We start from the raw sequence: 25,752 nt of genomic DNA, 5'->3' as shown, positions 1-25,752 counted from the left end.
TGCTGCCCTTCTACACCGTTTATAGCTATGAGGGGAAAAGGTATTTAACTGAGGTTGCCCCAGTTGAACATACGGATTATTATCTTCTCTCGTATAACATCTTTGACCAGACTAAGGACCGTTGTAACGACTATGTTTGACGAATCTCATAATATTGTGTACAATTAACAACATAATTGGTATCAAACTAACTGGTGTTTTTGGATGTCAGAAATATTTTTTGAATACTTTTTTATACGGCTCTGGTTATTATTCGTCAACATTTAAACAGGCATGTATCCAGGCAACTAAGCCATTGCGACGTGTTGTCATGAATTGACACAAGAGGTCGCTATGTATCAAAAAAATAGCAATTTGTATTGTCTTATCCAGTTGTTGCAGTAGGTGTAAGGTCAATGCACCTTTTGGTCTCTGAATTTACCTTTCGCCTTGCTATGTGATGATGTACATGTTTGATATAATTACTACTAATGAAAAGTAAATTGTGTATTCTACAATGAATAAAAACTGCTGAATCAAAATTAACACATTTTGGGGGAAAAAACACACAAAATGAATGACAACATTTTTATTGGGTTTACCTTATGCAAGACCATATAGATCTATCCCCTTAACCTCATACTTAGTTTGTACATTTTTAACATTGCATAAGATTGTATAGAATAGTGATCTATGTAGTGATATGAGAACCTTATTCATTGATGTAACTGTTAGATTGAGGAAAAATGACACATTCATTCCCTCTGATTACAAGTGTGATCATCTTCAATCATGCATTACAGTGGTCTGTGGCTTGAATACAAAACAAACTGGGCACTTATATGTATTAGGCTACAGATTTGATAAGTTTGTCCATCACATGAAATGATTATAAATGCCAAATGCTCGACCAGATGACCTGTTTGTTAAGGGCATTAAAAGGTAATGTAGCTGCTAAAAGTAGAAGGGTTAAACACCTCAGACCAGAGTATATCAGAGTGAAGTTACAAGCAAACCAAACACAAAACACTTTAAATCTCATTGCAGAAAAAAAAGTCTCAAAAGAAGACCCAAATAAACCTTTGCTCTGAGCCAACGCAGGTGAGTTTCATCCTATTAAAAAAAAGAGTATTTTTGCCGTCAGAGAGGGCGGAAAGCAAGATTGTCTGCAACGCTCAAGCACAGGCTGCCAGGAGTGGATGGAGTATCTTATCAGTCAGCACATCTGTGTGAATATCAGTCCATGTGGAGTGGGGAGTGCTAGTTGCCATCTGTGCAGTCACACAAGTCATACTCATGTTAACGTGTGTGCGGGAGTGCAAGACAGTACATAATTGGAAGGCTTCAGAATACTATAGCAAATGTAAACATAGCCTAGCTCTGGCAGGAAATCCAGTCTACTTTGATTGAACCTCTTTGTCAAATTTTGCACTTTAAAAGCCCTTGTGTGTGTGTACGTGTGTATATCTATATCAAAAACATGCATCCATACTTGTTTCCCCGACAATATAAAATTTTTTTTAGTCAAGTGTATACGTGTGTACATGTGAGTAAATGGAGGTTTGTGTGTCGTTAACAAGTCTATATGTACAAAGTGTGCCAGCATTAAGAAAAGTTTACTCATCCCTGACACTAAGATCAATGTGTACAGTACACATAAGACATTGGATTTTGGTCATTGGGAAAAAAAAGGCAACACTAAATGATTATTTGTGAATGAAATATCTAACCTATCAAAACCACACATCAAACCTGAAAACAACTTTCTATATATAAAAAAAAAGTGTTCTAAAATGCAGTATTTACATCAACATTACAGGCTTGTAAGCAATGTGCACAGTGTCGTTTTCCACTGTAGTGCTTGTAATGCTGTGTACGAAATCCACATAATTCAAAATGCTTAGAAGAATCTATCACAATGCAGGAAAAATACATTTGTTTTTGTTTTTTTAAATGTAACAGTCAACTTCATAGCCAGCCAAGTATAGCTTTGTTATTGGTTATCAAAACATGTTCCAGGCATGTTCTCAGTGAAAGACACCATGTTCAGCATCAGCTGTTTCAACCCTAACTCAGAAATCTCTGTACAAACAATGCAAAACAGAAGTTAACATTGTCAAGATTTTCTCATTTTAAAAGATCCAGTATAAACAACTTCCGTTCCAAGTTGTGTTTTCTATACAGTGTACAAAACGTGCAGTTTTTTTTAAAGAGTTAAATATTAATATTGAATTTGGATTATTTACATCAAAACAAAATCCTCTGGATATGATCAGAAAGTCCTTCACCACTGCCTTCAAACTTTTCCAGTCTCCAAAACCTCTCAAACCACAAGTACTTCCCCTCAAAAAGCTCTTTATCAGATCTTCCCTCAAACATAAACTACTTAAGTAGAACTCAGAAGTAGGCTTGGGTGGTATTGTGATATAACAGCATACCACGGTATTTAGAAATCATGACAGTATCATTTTCAATACCGTTAAAAATACAGACGCTCCTTTTTCTTTTTAACTAATTTTATGTAGTGCACAGCTTTAGCCACCAGAGGTCAGTCTCTACTAGTGGAACAGGCAGCTGAGTTGACGCAGACTGTGAGCGGTGGGGATAACCCTACAGGACTGTAACAACTGCATTGTCAGACCACTGGGGGAATCAGTATATTTTCACATCTAATTCAGTATATTAAGGGTTAATTTCAACACAATTAGAGCCGGTGATTGTTGGAACAGTGAACTAATTTAAAGACTTATAACCTTAAGGCGGTTTTGGTGATTTTTATTTTCTTACTGTTGAGTTTGTATCAGGCCCCCAGAAAAGCAGCTCAGCCTTGCAGCCAATTTTTCTAAGTGGCCACTCGCGGTATTATAGGACACCTTGAACTGCAAAAAAGGTCAGGTATGACTCTCATACGTGTTTGATTATTGGGGATTTTATATTTGTAAAACTGTCCTGGAGCCAAGAAAAGCTATTGAAAAATCATTAATTTAGTGGGCTGCATACCACGGAGGTAAACCCGGAAGCTAAAAGCTTTTCTGGCGTATGTTCCTGACGTGCAACTCCACTGGAACGAAAAGGCGCCATCTTGGTATCCGGTATTTAGGTATTATTATAAATTTATGGTGTGTGTAAAGTGTGTGTTAAAATGAGTTGTGCTACTTTAGGTCAGAGAAAGAGAAACTTGAATTCAGAAGATGTACAAGATGTGTTTAATAAACATTAATAGGTGTAAAAATATTAACTTTCTTGTCGTTTAGTGAGTTTAAATTATTTAATTATTATTATTTATTATTAAAAGCTAAGAGAGCTTGCAGAACATGGCAAAGTCGCCGGGAGCATTAGGTTAATGCTGCACACAAATACCAAAATAGACCATGTTCTCTGGAGAAATTTCAGGAAGGTAAGAAAAATAAATACCACTCAAGCCTACTCAGAAGTCAGTGGGGAAAAAATAAAAAAGACGCCATTGTCTTGACACTGATTTTTAAACAATAATATCACTGTAAAACAGAATTCACATTTTAAAACACCATTGACTATTTGGCAGTTAACCTTAGATTTGTGAACATGAGGAGTTACGCAAAAAGTCTGGTAGATTAAATTTGATATAAAGTTGCTTTACAACACTAGAGCCATTTTACTTCTTTACTTCTTTAAAGCAGCAGAAATCCATATATGTGGGTAATTGCGTGACTATGGATACAAAATAGAGTATGTGGTCCCACAAGCAGCTACGCTAGCAAAACATTTACCTCTCCAGCAATAAAGAACATTAAGAAGCATCTTTGATCACATCAACGCCATATCAGGCACATATTTCTGCTGTATCTCTTAACTTGTATAGTCTATGTGAAGATTGGGCTTTAATATATCTCTTCATCTCAGGTCACTTCCTCATCACCAATAAAAGCTCCTCATCACCTATCACCCCTTTACCTGCAGCATCAAATCACTGACATTTTTGTTCACATAGCTTTCATTCTGGCCTAAGAATATGATCATTTCTTTTCTGACAGTGCATAGATAGAGAAAAAGAATTTTGATTTAAAGTAAAAATGGTTCAAATGCATCTGAAAATGCGTGTTGTATAGCTGGGACCCTCATGATCACAAATCTCAGTATAACTGAATGAAATCTTTGGAAAAATGGTTATAAATTTGTTTTTTGGGGGGTTAATTTCACATTTAATAGCCTAACTCTTTAAAATGTGCTAAATAAATGCACAATTCCCTTCTTAACATCACTAAACAATGATTTTGAGTTTGATACTTTGTAGTTATAAAGACCATACTGATTGATCCCTTACCAGAACCTTGAGTTGGAGGATATAAGAATTAACTCAATAGATGACCCTGAGTGAATCATTGGCCTTACGTGATGGTGGCCATATTTTATAGCATAAAACATTTGTAGATTGCAATTCCTTACTCTTACTTACGAAAAGAACTTGCCGCTAATTAAAAAAAAAAAAAAGGTCCAGTTTAAACGTACAGGCACAATTTGTCAGTAAACAGACTTATTTACATCAAGAAATAAAAATGAAAACGGAGGGAAAACACACAAAATAAATGCACCCCCCCCCCCACTTTAAATCTCCATTGTGCCAAACGTTCTTCCACAAAAGATGATATGTTAGCATCATAACACCTGGAGCTCATAATACTGAGTCCTCTTCACATCCGGGAACCCCTTTCCTGAAGGATCTGCAGAGACCAAAAAAATGATAGAATGAATAAAAACTCCTTGTACCACATGCTCTGAAAATTCTTGAATACATTTACATGCACACATTTTTTGTCCTTATTCTGAAACAAAACGTCGTTCCTACCAAGCTGTTTACAGGGCTCATTAAAATTAATATTCCAATGATATTACTATTTACATGGAGACGTGCATACTGTTTAATGTGCCATTACATGTCGTTTATCATGTCAAATCATGAAAAAGTGAAAAAGCCGATTTGGCTTCTTTCTTTAAAAAAAAGTTGGGGTTGTGTTATTTGTGCATATCTGAAAACCTGTTGATATCCACATCTTTCATTATGTGAAAAATTAAGTGTTTCTCCTTATGACTAGAATGTGTGGGCTTTTCTTTTGGACATGCATCTCTACACCAGCTTTGTAAATTATTGGGGAGTTGTTTTGTGTACAAAGCTTGTGTACATAGCCAAGAGAAGACTCAAAGTTGGTGTGTCACCAGCCATGATAAAAACCCCTAGTGAGCAGCATATTCTAAATGTGCTGTGTATGTATATATGTATGTACAAAGAAAGCTCCTAAAACCCAATTAATATCAGTATATCCCACACATCCTAATCAGAAAATGCTACATTATGAAAACAGCCTATTTTGGAATATCCAAATGAAATATGCAGTTTACACGTCCTGTGTGAAATTCTGAATATTTAAAATAATAGAGGAATATTAGTGTGCATGTATACATACCCATTTAAAACCCGACTATGTAGAGTCCCCTGTATTTCACTTTGTAAGTTTTTTTTTTTTGTTTTTTTTTTTTTAAATTTCTATAACAGTGCATACTTTCCCAGCTAGGAGAACTTACTCTACATGTAGGCTCAATCGAACACACTGAAGACGGTGTAGAGAAAAGGGAAATATGGCACAAGTACGGAAAATAAAGCATTGAGACTACGCAGTACGGAGTTGTAAAGCCGACTCAGGGTGAGCTCAGAGCAGAGAAGCTTGTCAGCTGGGATCAACCTTGGTGCTGGAAAGACATGCTGCTGAAGCGAACCACAGCCCCCTGAAGGATTCTGAACTGAAGAAGAGATGAAGGGCAAAACTCAAACTCGGCACCTTATATAGGCACCATTACATATAGATTTCACAATTACTTCACTGGCAGGCACGGGATGAGCTGCACCTTAAAAACTGTCCTAAGTTTGTCTTCTTTCCTGGTTCAGAATTCAATAAAATGTCACAATGTAGCAAAGGATGGATTTTCTGCACTGAGGAAATTTGCACTTTTTGCACTCTATGCACACATGTCTGTACAGCCCTGCAACATGTTAAATAAAGATATTTGAAATCCAGACCCTTATTTAGTTCTGTGCGCAAGTCTTCCTTTGCTACATTATTATTTTATTACCTTTTATTTAAGCCTTCAAAATTATTCACTATTGACTCACTCATTATTACCTTTTTTTTTTCTTTTTTTTTTTAACTTTGTTTAATCACGTTGCACGTTGTTCAAACTTTGGGTGCGTCTTTTCTCCTTTGGGGCCTTGCTGCCATCACACATATTGAGGTAATCTCTGGGGTCTAAACCACAATCCCCCCAGACATTCTTTGTGCAAATCAAGTGAAACTAGAGTTGGCTCATATTAGGGATGCATCAATTATCGCCAAACATTGGTACGGTAAAGATCACAATAACCGATGGCAGTGGCCGATATGCTTTGTTGTGTCACATGAATTTGGCCCAGACTTAAAAACAAGGCTCCATAATTACAGTATCTCCTCGTCCTGGGGAAAATAGAAAATGTTAGGGACAAAAAGATCTCCCCTGAGACAGTAACTGGCAAAGGTAAATTATAACTTTATCATGCTTTGCAATGTCATCTTGTAAAATGTAGATTTTGGGCAAAATCTTGTATAAATACAGTTATTTCAAAAGTAAATTTGTTGATGTTTTTATAAGTTTCATTCAGTGTAATGAAGAGCTGAATGATGCCAAAACTGTTGTTTGTTTAAAATGACAATGTCTTTGTTTCACTGACACAAAAGTGGGAATAAATAACAAAGAAAGAAAGAAAGAATGAAAGATTGGTGTCAGCTATCAGCCAAATTGTTATTTTAAACATCTGCATTGGCCCAGAACTTCACAACTGGTGCATTTCTAGCCAATTTAGATGCCATGAAATCTAATCAACAGAAAATTAAGGCTTATGAGTAAAATCTTATTAAAGATGTATCAATGATTTGACTTTAAAAACAATCCAGCGCTGTCACAGCAGCACTTCAGCTACCACTACTTTTGACAATGAAATGAACAAAGAGAGCGTAGTATGCCTCCCCTCCCTTTAAATGTCATTGAATGAGGGACAATGAGTGCAGCAGCTGATGATTCAGCATGCCCTCCATTAACCAAGGCTGTGAGCATGACAATAATTTCAAGGGTCATTTTTACACTACCAAAAAAATGAGATCATCACCTGGACGGATGTATTCAACCGTACCCAACACGAACCATCTGGCTTTTGATCTGGCTTTGGCTTTAGACTCCAAAGCTGATTTTAAACATGGATTCAATCACTTTACTCTAGTTTAAGTATGTTATCAGATCAGGTTGTCTTTACGGATGTTTTTAGTAGTGTAAAGTTCGTAAAGGAGGCAGAGGGAAGGAAGAGGGGACAAACCACGGAGGCCTGGTGGCGGGACTACGAGCAGTTGAGCGCTCACCAGTGAGTCATAAGTGCTCAACCCTAATCAGAGTCATTCATTTCATAATCCGTCTCTCCGTCCTCGCTCTGAGCAACATGCAGCATGCAGACAGCACAGAAGAAGACAAGAAAGGCATGTTGTAAAATAATGGAAATGAATGGAGGTGTAAAATGTTGGAAAGGAGAAGAAGAATGTGAATGCTGTGTCAGCATTCACATCAAAATAAAGGTAAGGGGTTTAAGTTCAGAGGGGATTAACAAGAAGAGCTACATTTGAGCGAAACTTTTTTAAAAAGTTAGCAAAACACAAGAAAACAAGTACAAATGGTCTCCAAGGGCATCTTTTTTAACCAACCCAGTCTCACTCCAAACTCAGTTTATACCAACGCTTTGTCAGTGGCCCTTGATGACAGAAACCGACGCACCAAGGCACCCTTAAGCAGAGGACGCTTTTGATGCTCGGAGCAACTGCGGTAGTATTAACAATGAGAAGGTTCACATAAGACAGGCCAGAGTGGAAGTGGATCAAGCAAACGTTGGACTTTCACCCAGGAACCCACCGTTCATTTACAGTGTGGAAAAAAACACAACTATGAGATTTTATATTATTATATTAGTAACAAACATACTAATTTAAGCCAAATCCTGTTTTTTTTTTTCAAAACCTAAACAAGTGCTTTTGTTGCCTAAACCTAAGGAAGTAAACCGAATTTTTTTTTTTAAATTAATTTATGTCCTAAGATTTTTTTTAAAAAAAGATACTATGCATTACTGAGTAATTATGGTACATTTTCTGTGAAAACTAAAGTTTATTTTGAAAATACACAATACATGTAAATAGAGACGACATCCGTGAGCATCAAAAACTGATGCCGGAGGTGTACCTAGAGGGTCACAGTTTGACATGTTGGGCCACGGACTACATGATGGTATTGTGCGTTTGTTTTTCGTGTGTGTTAAAGTTAGAATTAAAAAAAACAAACAAATTGTGACATTTATGCCAAATACCTAACATATGCTTGCTACACAAAGGAGAGGTAATTTTAAATTCAATTCTTTGCATAACTTATACTGAAATTATTTATACTTGAGGATCCAGTTTGGATATGATGCCCCTGGAAATCATTGAAACAAAATTTCTACGGTCTCTACATTTGGGTGAAAGATGCACCTGTAGTGTATAATCTTCCTATCAGAATAATCAGTAGCATGAATATAAATTTAACAGCGTGCTTCTTCATGTGTAGTTTCCTTTAAGGAGCGGGGCCCCTGCAGGGACAAGCTGGTGGGAGTTTGAATTCCTCATGGATTGCCTTTTGTTTACTCCCAAAGAGAGAATGACAGACCTTGCCAATAGCACCACTAATCTGCAGACCGGCGCTGTCTTAATGCCCCTAACATGGTTGATACTGTTGAGGTTTTGTTTTTTTTAATTTCAGGTAAAATCTACCACAACATAAGTCTAATAGTTTTGGTGGAAACTCCTTTGTGTGGTCAAAGATCAAGCTGAAAGTTCCTATATCTAAACAGGAAAGCACTGTTCAATCATTAATGTCAAAATTTACATCTGCTTTGCTTTAATTTACATGCATTTATGTTCTTTTTCTCTGATCACTTAAGGTTATACAGGCAGGCTGTTTTTATAACTGAGGGACTGAATATTCACAATGTTCTCCTTCATAGAGCTTTCTCATCAATAAACTAGAGGTGCTTTCAGTCCCCTGGTGGCATGTTCATAAATGCGATGCATTTAAAACATCCAGCACAGGCCATCATTCACAGATGTTTGCTGCGGCCTCTCCACACACACTCACACACTTACCTTAGCCTTCTCACTGGGCTCACTGTTTGTCCCGTATGATTGATTGTGCAGCTCCTTGGAGACTACACACAGGAACTCGGCTTGGTCTTCGTTTCCGTAGTTGTAAGAGGAGCCTATGCTGACCAGCTAGAGAGACACGAGAGCAGAGCAGAGGAAGAATTAGCCTTAGACTGATGAAGTAGAGGCAAAAACTGGGTTACTCATGGTGGAAAAACAGAGTTAGGGAGACATTAAAGCAACAAAAAAGAGGTTGGAAACAGATCAAGGACACAGAGGGTCTACAGGGTCATGCAGCTCAAATTTATGTCTTGTCGATATATTATTTCAGACATAATAGGACAAGTTTTGCTAATTAGACAGCTCAAAATAGTTCATGCAGACTATTTTAAGTATGGTCTTTGTCACCCTGACTCTGAGGACTGATTTTAGGATTCATTTGCCTTTATTAGTTACAACATATAATATTAGATACAGTGGGAATTACACATAAGGGTTATCAGTGAGATTTAAATTCAGACTGTCCTGGTAGCACAATTACATCGTACACTGAGACGTGGTTTGAACTACAAAGGTACTTTCAAAACTTTTTAGAGAAGACGTCACACTAGCAGATGTATTACTACTTTTTTTTTAGAATCCCAGTTTCTCAACTGATGAAAATGTGTAATTCATTTGATTATTATTTTAGCAAAATATTAAATACATGAAATGATTCGGCTCAAAAAAACTACCCTCATTTGATATTTTTAGAGATATTAATTCTAAAATATACATGCCAACAATTTAAAATTTTACTCGAAAAAACCATTGGACAATTTGGTTTAATGCCATCTTCATAGCAGACTTTGAAGGTTTTTTATTTTTGTTACTTTACACTTTAATTATGGTGTTGAATTATTTTTTTTTATTATGAAATACTGTTATACAACTCTATTTCGAAAATATCCAACGTTTATATGTTGAATGTGTCGATAAAGTTTGAAAAAATATATAAATAAAAAAGTTGTACACTGAGACCACTAGATCAAAAGGGCAACCAACTTAAAATTTACACTAATACATCAAGAGAAGGTTCCTAAACTTATATCAAGAGTTTAAGGGTACAGAGAAAAGTGTGAGTTTCAATTTATTACATTCATAAAAACGATTTATTTTTTTCTCAAGACCTGCGATCCATAAAACATTTCTGAAGATCAAACGGAAAACAGAAAACTGAGTTACCTAAGTGATTGCTGCACACAGAAATAAAATAATAAGTGGTCCACAAAAACAAGGTAATGACAGTAAAAGAAATAGAACAAAGATGCCACAGACAGAAAAAGATAACCAGTAGACAGTTAATAAATATAAGTGTGGGGACTCGACCACAGGAAGCAAACATGCTGGTTGAAAGAAAAAACACTGATGGGAAGGGGGACTTTGGATTTGACTTGGGAGGACCAGGCTTGTTTAAATTAAACACTTCAAACACATCGATGCAATCAAGAGTTACAAAATTCTGTATCTCCTACAAAGCAAATAAAGAAGCACACTACAAAGCAGCTCACTTCAATTAGTAACACCAGCTCCATGTTTTAGCTAAGATTTAAATGATGGAAACACCACAACAAAGTTGACATGTGTAAGATTTTCTCCTGTGCTTCAACAACCGCACTTTTTAAGATCATTATGATCGGTGTACTGGATACTATGAGCTACTTTCATTGCTTCCGCAAACTCCTATGGATTGCCATTTAAGTCAATATTAACACTAGAATACCACCATTGGGTTGTATGCCTCTCTGAACTAGTCAAGTTGCACATATAGTTTACATTCGCTCACATCTTCCTGGAGCAGCAAAGAAGATCTATACAATCAGCACAGTTTCAAGGTGGGCACCCAAGATTACTATCACCAATCAAGTATCTCATCAATCGTCTGCCCTTCTGTTATGACGTGAAATTATGGCCAGATGACCAATTTTGCAAAACATTACTTTGTCACAATGAAGCTGACCTTTAACATTTGGATGTAAAATGTCATCCTCATAATTTTATCCTATTAGACATTTGTGTAAAATTTTGCCACAATTAGAGTATGAATTCTGATCAGTTTGTTCTTGAGTTCTTTGCACCACAATTGAAGAACCCCCCCCCCAGGCATAGAGATAACACGCAAACATAAGGGGGCAGACAGACAGATGTTGTTTAATTTGTGGTTTAGGATGATTGTGAAAATGAAAATCTAAATATTCTCTTTAACTTTCTTCACCGCTCACTTTGGGCTTCTGTAGTTCATAGTGAGCTGCACCCTCCCCCCACGCTTACTTCCCAGAAATATACAAACACGACAACATGACATAATTAATCAGTCATAACTCAACAGGTACTTTTATTAAAATATTCTGGGGCTCTTGAAACTAGTGAATATCAGAATTGCTGGTTGTGGCAGGCAACCTAAAAATAATATTCTGGCAGGGAAAGTGTTAAATAATTTTTGAAATAAATAACTTAAGATAATAAATATATAAATAAAAGATCCTTGAAATAAATGCAGAATCATAAAATAGAAATGCCCTGAAATAAAAAAGTAGCCCTTCTGAAAAAGTCCTTTTTAAAAAATGTATGATGTCTATAATTGTATTTTAATTGTATTTACATTTATGTATATATCTACTGCCTCTTTTTTTATTCCAAGACCTATTTCATAGCAATATTTATCTATTTCATAGGCATTCGTATGTATGTAATGTTGACTTAAATGGCATTCCTTACAACTCTTGCTTTAGGATTGAGAAGGAACGGAGAGCAAAACCCAAATTCAACCAAATGAAAACAAAAGTGAAGCTTCTGCTTATAACAGCATGTGGCTTTTTCATCTGAGCACTGAATGTGTCAGTCAGGAAAAGAATTGGAACAAGAAAATTCCACACATGGTATCTTTAAGTACAATAAGCTTGGTAATTTGTCACTTTTCTTTTCAAAGTCATGTCAGTTTGAATAAAAGACACAAAATGACACGAAAGGGACGACATCTTCAGATAAAAAACCTCATGCACACCTTAAAAAACATGAGAAAAAACAGAGCGATTCCTCTTACTGAACAACTGCTTTTTCTGCTGAATGTTAAGTGTGTGTACACTGCAGGCTACATGTATACCGTCTGAACCCAGGTGTGCATGTTCAGACATGTATCGCCTCATTAGCCACTGCTGCCGGAGACTTGTTGTTGTTAAGCAATCTCTCTCACATTAGGCATCAACGCAGCAAAAAAGACAAAATTATCTCAACTAGCTACCACGGATCCCACTTGTTATGCTGCAAATGACTCAACATGCACCACATCCTAAGACTTTCCGTGTAAAATACGCTTCAACAACTTCTTTATATTAATGGAGTCTGAAAGACAGCAGCATGTCATTAAAGCTCATCTCCCCAGAAGACTCTCCTGGGCTGACGACCCAGCTTTAGAATTTGCATAGTGTTTTCTAGGAGTTTGCCCGTCTGACCTGTGTAAGGAGATTAGAGAGATTTCAGCCCTAATGGGAGATCCAGTGATCCCTCGTCTGAGAGAGCTTCATTTACATATAATCGCACACCAACACCCAAAAGTGTGGTTCCTCATTAGAAGCATTAGCATTTTGGCAGTTCAAGCTGAAAAACAAACTCTCATACTAAGTTGTGACTATACACTCTTGAAGGGACAGTTCACCCCCAAATCATAAAAAAAAGAAAATCCCTTATTGGCCAAGTTGTGTATCTTAGGCATTCATCCAGGTGATTTTATTACCAAGAAACGTAACCATGCACCAACAGACTTGTGTTTCTTAAAAGCTAAAAAAGCAATAACTATAGATGTAAACATGCCAGGTATAAAGCAATACATTGAGAATTTTTTAACATGTTGCTATGGAAAACCTGACATATATTACAAAGGAAAGCTGGCAGTTTTTGAAAACATCTGGGGGATCTTCATGGACCGTTTGAAACTAAATGTTAATAAAAATTAATAAAACCAAGAAGGGAGTAAGGTTGTGGGATTTGGAAATAAGAATATGAAGTGTTGTAGCCCATGTGATCTTCAGGATTTCAATATAATGTAATTACTGTAAAAACTGAATACCATATTTGCTGCCAAGATTATTTTATCTTTATGTAATATCTGTTATAATTGAAAAACCCCAATAAAAATACTGTAAAAACGGCACTACTGAGCTGGCTAAAGTTACAGTTCAGCCGAGGAGGAAATCATTACTGTTTACACCTCGTGCTGTCACGATCACAAGCCTCTCGTCCATGAGCGGATGCTTCCTTCTGCGCAGAGATACGGTTGGCAGGTGTAGTTCCTCAGAAAGAGAATAGTTCCCACATTAAACTGCTCAAAACAAGGATCGTCACTTCGTTATATTGAGTAACTGGGTCATGATTTGTTAAAAGAGGGATTAATGTTGAGTTTTTCAAATTTATTTTTTGGTGCTTTAAGCGCCACAAGTCCAGTGGCAGCTAGTATTCAAGAGAAGGAAGACATATTGGCAGCCGATATTTCCAACACACTGCAGCTCACACCAAAACAACCTAGACTGATAAATAGCGCTACAGGTAAGACGAAAAAAACATATTTTTTGATATGGGGATGGACTGTTCCCTTTAATGTCTGAATATATTTTATTTACATTACCTGCTGGGAAGACAGAACAACATTCACTTCTAACCAACCAGCACTATATTACAGCACAGCCCCCAAAACAGCCAAGTGACTATATCAAAGCAGAACACAGAAAGCTGTTGACAGACTTAAAAACTGTGAATGCATAATGAATTAAAAAAAAAATAGCATAATAAAAAAGAAAAAAAAGAAACAGACAAGAAAAAAAATGTGTCATGTTCTCTAAGCCTCACTGGTGAGCAAGCAGAACAAATGAACACTGAAAAAGAATCAACTCATAAAATGACCAACAGCTACGTGTCTACTTGGGACAAACAATGGCCAACGGGGTGTGTATGGACAACATGGGGACCATGCAGTGACCAGCCCGTGGACAGAAATTTGTTAGACACACCTCTCCGCTGTTGTTTGGCAAAGCAGACTCCTCTCCCTTCACCTCCCTTGACACAATCAGCAGAAACTCTGACTGGTGGGCCCGCCCGTAACCTATACTGACAAGCTGCAACAACCAATGAGAGCACAGAAGGGATGCCCGGATCATGTATGCGGACATTGAGAAAGATGTGATTTGCTTGTTTGGCTATTCAGCCATTTCCAATATTGAGGATTGGACTTTCTGGGTCAATGTGAGCATAGCGAGGTGGGTGAAGCACATGAAAGGAGGATTGCTGCCGTGACCCTGCAGGAAGAGATTTACCTGTTCAAACTTCCAGCCGTCAGACATGGTAGACACCATCTGTGTCAGCTCCTCCTCCTGGCACTGCAGCACCCGGTACACATGCTTCACTGGAACCTGAGAGGAGGACAAACACATGAGAGAAATTGGATGAAATAAGTTACACAAAAGTAATGGAACGGGAGTGTCACATTTATGGAGAAATCTTTTTGAATACAACTTTGTGTACCTGTGATGTTTTACAGTCACGTTCCCTGATCTTGTCCTTGATGAGCTTTATTAATGATGTGATGTTGTAGAATTCTGCTTCTTCTAGCACGCCTAAAAACAGTGAAAAAGAAACATTTCAGCTTTTAAAGCAAACTACTATAAAAAATAGCATCTATTTGCGGGTTTTTTCAGAGATGTGGGCGTGATGTGTTTGGATCTATACTATTCCATCCAATCTAAATACTTGTATTCCACTTGCATTCTGCCATTGAGAGGGATTTTTTTGCAGTCATTGCTATCAACGATTTTTCAACAATAATGGACTCAAATATTGCGAGCAGTGTTCAGAATTTTGTTACCAATTTGTCATTTTTGTTTTTATTTGGAAAGCATTTCTTAATGTTCAGCTCATATTCTCATATCCACAGTGACGTTACCTTCCTCTGCCAAGTCCCTGTTGAGCACCAGTTTGCCATGCCTCAAGTAGTTAAGCACTGGCCCAAAGTATGTGGGGTCTCTGTCTATGAGATAGGCACCAGTTTCATCCTGAAAAGCAGAGAAGAAGTAGGATTAGATTAATAGAATAACACTGTATTCACTGCCAAGACTTTAAAGAATTTAAAAAAAAAACAATCCAACATTTAGGAAAAATGCTTCTTTCTAGTCTGAATTGACATTCATCAGAAATTTTGCACTGAGTATCTTGCTGTGTGAGTCTTGTGGAGAGGCGTTGACAGAAGTAGTTAAATGAAGCTCATGACATCCTGAAATTTTGAATGAAATCTGTCTCAGTAAAGCCATTCTTGTCCCGATCATTAGCTGGGCGATATGAAAGAAATAAAATACCACAACATTTTTTTTTTTACAAAATACCTCAATATTTATACTGTGATGATATTGTAGGGTCTAAAATGAGTGCTTATAAATAATCATCAGTAATATGGATATAGAGACTGAATGGGTAAAGGAAAATAATTTGTAAAAAACTAGAATCATTTGGTAATTTCAAAAAATTACATCACTTTACTGTAATGCAGCCTTTAACACCAGGAAAAGACAACACTTGCAGTATTATAATAACCAAAATTTTAAACAGTATCTAGTCTCATATTACAACATTGATACACACTGCCCAGCCCCATCATGATCACACCATCTTTGCACATCAGACTCTGCATACACGCACATATCTGTACAGAAGTAACAGTGATTGCTCAACAATAGCTACATTTAAAAATGTAGCTCTCTTTCTCATCCTCGTTATCTGCTCACAAATATGCTGGCTTCCACAGCACAACAACTTACAAATGAAACAGTAAATGCTAAAGTGAATGGCCTCCATGTTTAGTTCTGTATGACAAAGTGACATCGTCATTCTTATGTGCATGCTGGTCAGTTCAGTACTGTGACCAGTTGACACATTTTTGAAATGATTTGAGACGCAAAAAAAAAAAATTGGATCTGCGCAATGAATCTGAATGATGACAATGTTGTCATTGATCACAATGACAATTTTATTTATAAGCATCCACTACAGAGAACGCAGTGTAGAGAGATTAAAATGATTTCAAATCTTCTTATCTGAAATTGGATTCTCAAAAATGTCAGTGTTTCTTTAAAAAGAGGCAATCAATGAACAGGCATATATCACAATCGAAACATAATCTGGAGGTGGGGGACACACAACACTGTGCATCACTGAATAAAACTCGAGGGATGAGAATTATGAGGTCAGCTCCTGTGCTGATAATCTCTACAGGGGTTGAGAGAACGTGCGCACACAGAGCCACACACATGTACAACAGCTTTGGGATATCACTTCACTATTCCCACAGGCCTTGGGTTTGATCCCGATTCCTTCACAACCACTGGGTATTCCCCTATTTCTGTAAGTACTGTGATTAGACCGTCTTTGTCTCGTGGTAGAAGACGAGGCTAAAACAATTAGAGCAGAACATAAAAAGATTTGGAACAGCAGGCTGAATCCACCAAGGGGACCAGGAGAAAGCACCTTGGCTTACAATCGACAATTAGCCCAGTCTGGTCTGTTACATAGTTGGCCTAACACATAATATGAGTCTGTTTGAACAGCTGTCTAACTACTGCAGCCAACGGCAGTTTAATGCTAAAAATCATTTAATATGACGTGATATTCAGTGAGTCAAACATGCTTGACATTTAGTAAAACACTCAGCACGGCGGACAGGCCTTAGGCAAATTTCGTGCTAATCCTCAAATGCTACAGGATGTTTGACTTTGCATCAGTCGAGCAATATGGCTGCTGAGGCAATGATGGCAAACAAATTACAGCATTGCTGGTTGCTGCAATATTGTCAAACACTGCAGGCCATGACCAAACTCAAACAGCCAAGTCTACAGTGAGGAACACGGACAACATTCATAGTTACCTTGTCTTCACAGGCCTAGTGATGGATTCAACTCAAAACCCATTAATCTTTCCAATAATGAGAAAAGGTCCCTGTGCACTTTCTTTTGTAATGAACCTGAACCCTCCTGGCTGGTTGACCTCTTTTCCAATGCAAAAATATCCCACTGGAGCCCGATGGAGCTCTATTTTGGTCTTATTGCCCTGTGTCAGTTCCTTACATTTTCATAGTCACTCAAGTTTAAGCACAAGCACAGGTGGCCCTTTGTGGAGCAAACAGACCAGGCTGCACAACTCACCACATTCAAATTACGCTGTACATAATGGCTGATTTTAACATTTGGCCTTCATTAATTCTTTAATGCCATGCACATAATATTTCTACATGTGGTCATCTGTATTTACTGCTTATCATTCTCCTTAGAAGGAACAAGATGAGCCTAATATGCTGGATCTGTCACTAAATTTGAGCAGTGTAAACGTCAACACTACGCATGGGGATTGTTAATTTTTATTGATACTGATGCCATTATCGCCTGATCAGAGTCTTTATCAATGCCACTGTTGATACTTTTCTAATGTTTGGTGGAAAGACAAGATGCCTTTTTAGTATTTCTTAATATTTTGATTTAAATATTTACTTTGAAAAATCTTGGCATAAGTAGTTTTAAATGTGTTATATGATGTTTATAGCTCATGATGGGATGTTAAACAGCTTGTAATTCTATCTCTTATCCATTTTATATTGCTGGGAAAAAACTGTTTTCACCCAAACGACTATCATTTAAGTTTCTCGCCAAAAACAAAAAAATAATTCAGTTTCTGTGTTTGATGTGCTTTAGGATCACATTTTGTTGATAAAAATGATTAAGCTTATTTTTAGGGTACCCTAGTGGTTAGGGCTTCATCCCCTAAATTTGTAGACGTTCTCCTTGTCTGGACCTAATAAACTGGGATTTATATAGGCTGATGTCAGCCTAAAAACTATGAGAAAATGTATGATTGCCATTGTTAAAAACATTTTGATATGTCACAGTAGGAAAAAGCACAGAAGTACGTAAACCTAATTACGCATGGATTCCATGTAACTGCTTTGGTGTCAGGTATCCTGATATTGTGCAAGCTGGCTCACTGTCACGCTGGGACACCTGAATAACAGAGCTGTCGTTAATGTTATTACCAACACCTGTGCTCATCCAGCCATTACAAGTCAGAACGTCTGCAGTGGAAAAGGCCAACTGCTCTATACAAATAAACTATTGTATGCTACCTAAAAACACTCCCACTGATCACTCAGTGCTGAGTGTACCAAACTTCTGTAAACCTTCTGCTTCCTGGCGTAATGTGCTGACAAGCCTGTTGCCGGTCCTCTGGGTGCACATGCATCATTGGGTGACAGTGACCCAGTTCAGAGAAAGATGATTATAGGGGCTCTGATATGTGGGCCCATGTACACAAAGGGGACAGTGTCTTTAATTAAAAACAAAAGGCTGTGTCTCTGGGGGCCCAGGCTGGGGAGCACTGGGAAACAAACAAAGGGGTGGGGACAGTGAGGGAACAGGAGAAGGGCTGTTGGGATGTTCTGTAGATAGGCAGGGAAAGAGAGGGAATTAAGAAGTTTTTTATTTATTTGGGACACTTGAAACTCAGTCTGAGAAAGCTCACCTGAGGGCTGTGCTACGAAGCAAGATCAACAAAGCCCAGCTCTGTTTGCCTGAGCTGTGCTGACAAACTCTGAAGCCTCTGTCAGAGATAACGGGTACCAAGAACCAAGAAGAAGGTACCAAGAAGGTTGATCAAACTGCGTTGTAAATTTAGGCTTTTTGCTTTCGCCTTCGTGCGAGTTCCCATAAAATCAGTCGATCAATGCGTTCAGAAAGAAATAAAACTATATTCTTGCTCGGATTTTTCTGCATCACTGATAAACTGTAGGCTCCTGTGTCAAAGAAAAAAACACAATGTGATATATACAGTAAGCGCTGTCGCCAGCTTCCGAAATTATCACGCATCAGGTGCCAAATGTGGGTAGATTTGACGTTTGGCAAGTACATCTGCGAAGGCTATCCACCACACTGGTGGGTAAATGGTTGTGCCAAAATGGTCATATATTAAACTAATGCTGAGAGTCTCTGCTGCGTTTTTTGGTGTCATTTAAAAGGTGCAATCGGCTGCTCCTAAGTTGCTCCTGTGCTGTCTCTGTCCTACACACATGCACACACATTATGCGATACCTGACCACTGCAGGCGCTACAAGTTCTGCAGCACAGTTTACAGTACGGGACATCACCTGATCCGCTATAACTTGCCACTTGTCTGCTGTGAGCTAGCGTTGCGCTCCTTCTTATGAAGGTAATAAAATAATAACATGGAGGCCCCCAAGTTTCAACTAAGAAGGCAATTTATTTTTTGCTTCATGCATTGTCAGCAGCAGAGCATTCACTCCACTTGTTCCTTTCTTACCTGCATTATATATTTCAATAATTCTACTTCAGATTTTGCTCTAGCCTCTTCTTTATGTTTGCATTCTACATAATATATTACTGTCTCAATGAAATGTAAAAACAAAAACAATTGTGTACATGCAATGGTGAGTCGAAAAGTTAATTTCAGACACTGCTTGTAACTCCATGGCTTGGATGTACTTTATGTAGCATGACGGCTCAACAAGTTAAATAAGGCACATTTATAATGTATTACCTCAGCTGACAATCTGTATCGCTCTTGACACTGACTGTAGAGTGACACTACGCAACAAAGCTGTAAAAGCTTCAGTTGATTTCAAGCCAAAACAAAAATCAGTTCAGACAAGGTTAGGTCTGCAGCATAAGTTATCATGGTGATATAGTTTGGTTAAAAGAGAGCCACCTTCATAGGACAAGAAACTCTGGCGTTAGACTAAACATACCTTTCTAAGACAATAATCTCACTTTTTGGTACAGCTCTCTGATCTCTATATAATATTATGATCATGAAGATGAACAAAACTATCTTATAGATTTGACTAGGGACGCACTATCATTTGGACGTCATCCGTTGTGGCAGATACTGGCTTTGAAATGAAATACCAGAATTGGCCAACATGCTTATTTCTGCTGATATCACAAACTTTTTTTATTTTAATTGACAAAATGAACATGCATAAAACATCACACTTAAGTTGAAGTATTTTTTCCTATTTTGCACAATTAATAGATATTATATACACTGAAAAGCATCATATTTGATGTCTCCATTTGTTGGTGGGCCATCACAAGAAGAGTATGCATAATATAATGTTATTTCAACTACAGAAGAGACTTGATGATCACTAAAATTAGGTGGTGAAAAAAAAGAGGATATATTGATATCAGTATCAGATATCGGCCAAAAGAATTGTTATGTATGAGCATATCGGATAGCCACAAAAAATCCAATATCGTGCATCCCTACTTATGACTATTAAGGTTTAAGTGAAAAACCTCAACATACTATCTTGACAGACACTTCATATCTTTCAGAGGTTTATAATAAATAAAATTACTAAACCTATATGGGAAAAGGCCAACTGCTTAAACCAAAGAGACCTGGTGTCTAATACAACGACAAGTGTCAAGACCGCCTTGAATAACCACCAAAAATAGGCTTCTGCATGGTGTTTTGTGGTTTGGCCTTGCAAAAATACTGAAACTGCTAAGCCCTCCGTATATACAGCAACAAGAGCCACGTCAAAACACGCCTAACCTCGACTTGATTCAAACTGAAGATAACCTCAAATTGAGGTAAACAAAAGCTAATTAGAGGGGTGGGCTTCATAGCAGAGGGAAGTGTAGAGTATTAACCTTATCATTCTTCTCCTACTCACAATACATATCCTCCCACAGGAAATACCGTGGCGATCCACCCTACAAGCATTTGATGTCCAGTATGGCTTTTTACAGACACATTAACATGGAAGTCAATCCTTAATTCAACAATATTGTCAAGTAACTGCGTGCTTGTTTCCAAGTGCAACAATAGGAGTACTATATACCAAGACTTTGAATGTACCAATTCACCAATTCAAGCCAGACAGATGTGGGAATATTTACTCTAAATTTTGTATATACTTTCAAACGATATTCCAGATGTTTGCCTGTAATTATCAAAGAAAAAACTGCAGGAAATAAAAACAATTAACACTACCACAAAAAGTCATTCCAACTTGCTCAAACCAGTAATAAAAAGAACTAAAGCATCATCAAACTATGCTCTGCCTTCACTGCAGTCATGCTGGAGTCCAAGCCCACTGCAGAAACACTGTTTAAAGATGTTGCAGTAGATCTTTTGAGTCACATGACTGAAGCTACTTAGCCAAGTGGAAGTCTGATCCTTGTGGACAAGGAGCCAGGAGTCCCTTTGGAGTAGAAGCAGTAATGGCATAGTCAAATAGGCCTTCATCTTTTAAATAATACACACATCACATCAAGGCTATATTATATGGAACTATCACATATTTCAAGATATTTCACACTGCATTTGAATGCTAGTTCAACTTTTTACAAAGGCTGGGAGGAACTTCTCGCCTTTCGACTATTTTCATCTCTGCAAGGCAACACCATCAGAACGTTTTGCAGAACAATTTATGATGAGCAGTGCTGCAGGCAATAAATGAACAGCTCCTTTTAAAAGTCCCCTAAAAGCTTTGCTGTCATGATGAGAGGCAGTTAAGTAGCTCCACGGCTAAGCTGGCAAGCCAGGAAATCACTGCAACCTGGAGCTTTCTCCTAGCAGAACGAGGAATGTCTATTGAAACAGAAAGACGGGTTGGAAGTGATACAATTGGTCGCGTTGATGACTGACATAGGTGCAGAATAAAATTCCAGATGACAACATTTTAATTTCCTGCAACACAAGGTTATGATCAATTGTAGGTGACTGGCTTTTGTGATAAAGTTGCTTTAAGCCAAGCCAAGCCCTGAATTGCCCCTGATTTGCAAATGGTTCTGTGCAGTGTCCTGTTGAGCACTTACTGCAAGAAGACAGAGCAGGAGGAAACCAAGATATCACCGTTAAATATTTACGTTGCCTCCCACAGTGTGCTCAGGCATGACATACAAGCTGAATACGGCATTAACTGCAACCATATTTCTCTCACACACGCCGCCGAGTGAACTTCTTCAGGCAGCAAATGGATATAAATATGAAAAGAATGAGATGTTGAAGGAACAAGAGTCCTTTGTGATGGGGCGCTTGAAAAATTGATGCAGCTCTCAGAGCTAGAAAGCTGGGTTTCTACTTTGAGTGGTCCTGAGCTGAGTAGTTTGAGAGCAGGAGTCTGCCAACAGGATGGACACCCATTGATGTCCAACTCACAGCACGTTGATTGGACAACTTACAATTTTGAGAGCAATGCCTGCTTATGATCTTGTGGAATCAATTAGTCACATAAGTCTCACAAACCTAGCACCTAACATGTCTCCCTAACACGACAGCAATGAGGATTAAGTCAACTATAAGAGAAACAATAATAAGAGTATTATAAATGCAAGACTATCTGCTGTTAGTGCTGTGCACATGACAGCACTTCCTCCACTTTCTCCCTCATCTACCCCAAATGTGCAAAACAGACTCCAGTCAACAACATGAATAATGCAGTTCTCCTCAAGAGTCCTGCTGAAGCACGTCAGCCTGCGTGACTGAGAACTGAACCACTCATTTCCTTGGCTGGGAAACACAATACTGCATTCGCCGAAAAAACAGAGCTCTTCTCTGATCTGTCACTCTGCTGGGCTTCCGATTCACATGCAGGGTTCTGTGATGCAAAAAAAAAGCCTGCTTGGCTCAGTTGCAGATAAGATGAAATCATGTCAGTGAATATGGTTTAAGACACAGAAGCAAGTGAAATAATGTCTTATAATAACCTTCCTTTACCGGAAGCTATCTTAAATGAGACTGTCTGCAGGAGAGAGGTACGGTAATGGCTTGAGAGTCTGATACACACTTAAGACAAGGGATTGAGATGGACTGATCTGTTGCTCATGGGAGGATAAACTGACAAAAAAGCAAGCTGATTATTCAGAGATTAAGATATTTGCATGAAAATACGAGATGAGCCACAGACTCAGCTTAGCATAAAGGAGGGCAGGGGTGAAGATTAAAATGTGCAAGTAGATGAAAACAATGACTAATGGGGCAGGGAAATGAACGATGAAAAGCAGAGCACGCTACACTATGTATACAGACACTAATACATTGTGTTTGACGGTGCCAGAGGCCTTAAAGCACACAGAGACACACTGCTGTTAAAACTAGCAGATGGACAAACAGAGAAGCCTGCTTCTGGAGCATTGAGGCCATTGAGGCAGATGAGTGACTTCATCCCGAGCTCTCAAGTTGTCAGCAGCACCTCACCCCACTTGGCAATGACTTATGCGCTCATTAGGGGAGCCTCACCACCAGCACAGAGGCTGATTACTGCAGAGCAAACAGAGCCAAGTAACAGACTAACCTCAAGAGAGGGAGGGAAAAACACAAATTGATCAAGCAATAAAGTCTCAGATGTGTAGATCACTGTGTGAGTTAATTATAGCACTAATGCTTGTAGATATTCCAATCTCTGGATGTGCCACAAAAGAGCTATCGGCAGATACTGCATCAATAGCATTATTATATTATTAGGACTGAAAATTATCTGAGATTTTGGCTATTGGATGATTGTAATACAGCCCATTTTCTTAACTAACTAAATGATACACTTTTCTGCACTTATTTTTTAAAAATCTGGTCTGACATCAGGTTTTTTTTGGGTTGCATTCAGACGCCTTTCACCGCTATTTAAACAACTGACACAAGGGAAAATTGGTTTGATTTCTTTTGGAAACATGGGGGATAACATACTGAGTAACTTGACAAGACAAGCACACCCCTAAAAATTAGCAAAATGTGACAAAAAAGTCCTGAAAATATCATGAGATTATCAAAACATAGGGAAAAATGTCAAGAAAATTATATTCATAGCTTTTGTAAGACATTATTATTAGCAGTAGTAGTAGTAGGCTAGTAGTATTATAGATATTAGATTATTAGTACTTTCTTATGATATTATTTTTCATGCTATTTTTTCACTTAATTTAAGGTAATTTCCTTCTAACTTTTTTTTTCAAATGTTCTTGTTTGTTTTTGTTTATTTCATACAATGTTTTGTATGCAAGTTGTGGGCCATTTCTTGTTAAATTTTTTGTCGCTCTCTTTCCATGTTTTTGAGAGAAATCAAGACAATTTGCTCAGTGAAATGACGCACCCCAAGTTTCTCATAAATACTACAGTATCTTTTGTCATACAAAATATTAGGTTACACTATCTACAACGAGGTTTAGAGTCAAATACGTAACAGTAGTGTTGTCAATAAAGAATAAGAATGAGGTTGCTGTCACTTTTTGACGTTTGACACCGCACACCTCGATGAGTGCAGCGCAATGCAACGGCCTCAGATGGGCAAAGTTTCCAACTACTGTGGCCACTTGATATTGTCACTGGAAAAGCTACAAAATAACTGTTAAAGCATACGTATTTGTTTTGAAAAACTAACTCTTCAAACAGCACATTAATGTAGCCGCAAAACTTGGCTACTTCTCTCGTTGAAGACACACAACGAGTCAGCTACACACGCAAGCTAGCAGCAAGATCGTATGTCATGTGGTGACTGTCGGAATCTAGCTAGCTTGGCGTGCTAATGCTAGCTAGCCACAAAATTTCGTACCAAGTATGAGGAAACACTGATTTTCACAAAGCAGGTGGCCTGAAAAAGCAAGCTGGTACACGCAGTTATCAGTCACTGTAATTGCGTAACAATACAGTAAGCACATAAACACAAATTTACTAGAAAATAAAATGGAGTTTACCAACTGCGCTCCCAACTACAATGCTAACTAGCTGAGTAGCTTAGCATTTACCTTGTCGGAGTCGAGCTCGGGGTCAGCTTGGCTCAGTCTGTACAGAAATGATTTTGGATCTCGACACAGCGTCTGTCTCGTTGTTAAAAAATAGGTTCCCCCGACGTTCAGTCGAATCCATTTCGATGCCCCGACACCGGCAGAAGTGTTTCTCTCCGCCGGAGAATGGGCCAAACATCTCCGGTGAACGGAGCTGCTCGTCTCGGAGCTGTTCTCTGCCATCCCTCTCCTCTTCTCCTCCGCCCTCGCCTCGGCTGTGTGCGGCTGACAGGAAATGTCTAAGCTGCAGCCACTAACTTGGAGTCCACGATTCATGCAAAGCAGAAATGCCAGCGCCTCAGCCACTCCTACCAACCCACTCCACCAACACTGACAGACACTTGTATAAATTATTCCAGAGAAAAGAGGTCCTCCCCAGCTTGATCCACCTCAACGTGGATCTCTTTATACTGGGAGCCCGCGTTGTGCTGAATACTGCTCCCCCGTCGGTATGTGTTTCTCCTTACTTTAACCTGACCCGAACCCTCTAAGGGACTGTGATTTATTTATTAGAGGAGGGGGGTGGCCGTGTGTGACTTTTTAAAAAAACAAACCAAAAAAAAAACAAAAAACTTGACCCTCCCTGAAGTAATAAGTGTTTTTCCTAAACAATCACCCTCCCTCTACCATAAATAACTTTTTTTTTTGTATTTACACAAAATCAGCAGTGAAACCCATGTTGTCAT

At 38.2% G+C, this 25,752-nt stretch overlaps 1 protein-coding gene across 3 annotated transcripts; it reads right to left on the bottom strand.

The window, feature by feature from the left end:
- Positions 1-553: 553 nt before the first annotated feature.
- On the bottom strand, positions 554-25,521 carry kctd5b (potassium channel tetramerization domain containing 5b). 3 transcript variants are annotated; one of them, XM_088069586.1, is made up of 7 exons: positions 25,028-25,521; positions 15,169-15,277; positions 14,751-14,842; positions 14,543-14,638; positions 14,240-14,344; positions 9,201-9,326; positions 554-4,679 (listed from the first exon to the last, which is right to left on the bottom strand). In XM_088069586.1, the coding sequence occupies exons 1-7, from the start codon at positions 25,340-25,342 to the stop codon at positions 4,650-4,652; spliced, it is 873 nt and encodes a 290-aa protein (XP_087925712.1). In that variant the 5' UTR covers positions 25,343-25,521; the 3' UTR covers positions 554-4,649. The 3 variants fall into 3 exon arrangements, with proteins under 3 accessions (XP_087925712.1, XP_042363525.1, XP_087925713.1); XM_042507591.2 differs by lacking the exon at positions 14,240-14,344 and having other exon boundaries at positions 25,028-25,513; XM_088069587.1 differs by lacking the exons at positions 554-4,679; positions 14,240-14,344 and having other exon boundaries at positions 9,189-9,326; positions 25,028-25,515.
- Positions 25,522-25,752: the final 231 nt, after the last annotated feature.

Source organism: Plectropomus leopardus, chromosome 19 (assembly GCF_026936395.1).
Source record: "Plectropomus leopardus strain MGB_pleo_1.0 chromosome 19, ASM2693639v1, whole genome shotgun sequence".
Taxonomy (NCBI): domain Eukaryota; kingdom Metazoa; phylum Chordata; class Actinopteri; order Perciformes; family Serranidae; genus Plectropomus; species Plectropomus leopardus.
This window is presented reverse-complemented; position numbering and strand designations above follow the sequence as displayed.

Coding starts and splice junctions, on each gene's coding strand:
- kctd5b (XM_088069586.1), bottom strand. CDS start 25,342: ATGAATCGTGGACTCCAAGTTAGTGGCTGCAGCTTAGACATTTCCTGT. Junction 14,843..15,168: donor CAGGGACTTGGCAGAGGAAG/GTAACGTCACTG, acceptor CACTGTTTTTAG/GCGTGCTAGAAGAAGCAGAA. Junction 4,680..9,200: donor AGCCCAGTGAGAAGGCTAAG/GTAAGTGTGTGA, acceptor TGGTCTCTGCAG/ATCCTTCAGGAAAGGGGTTC.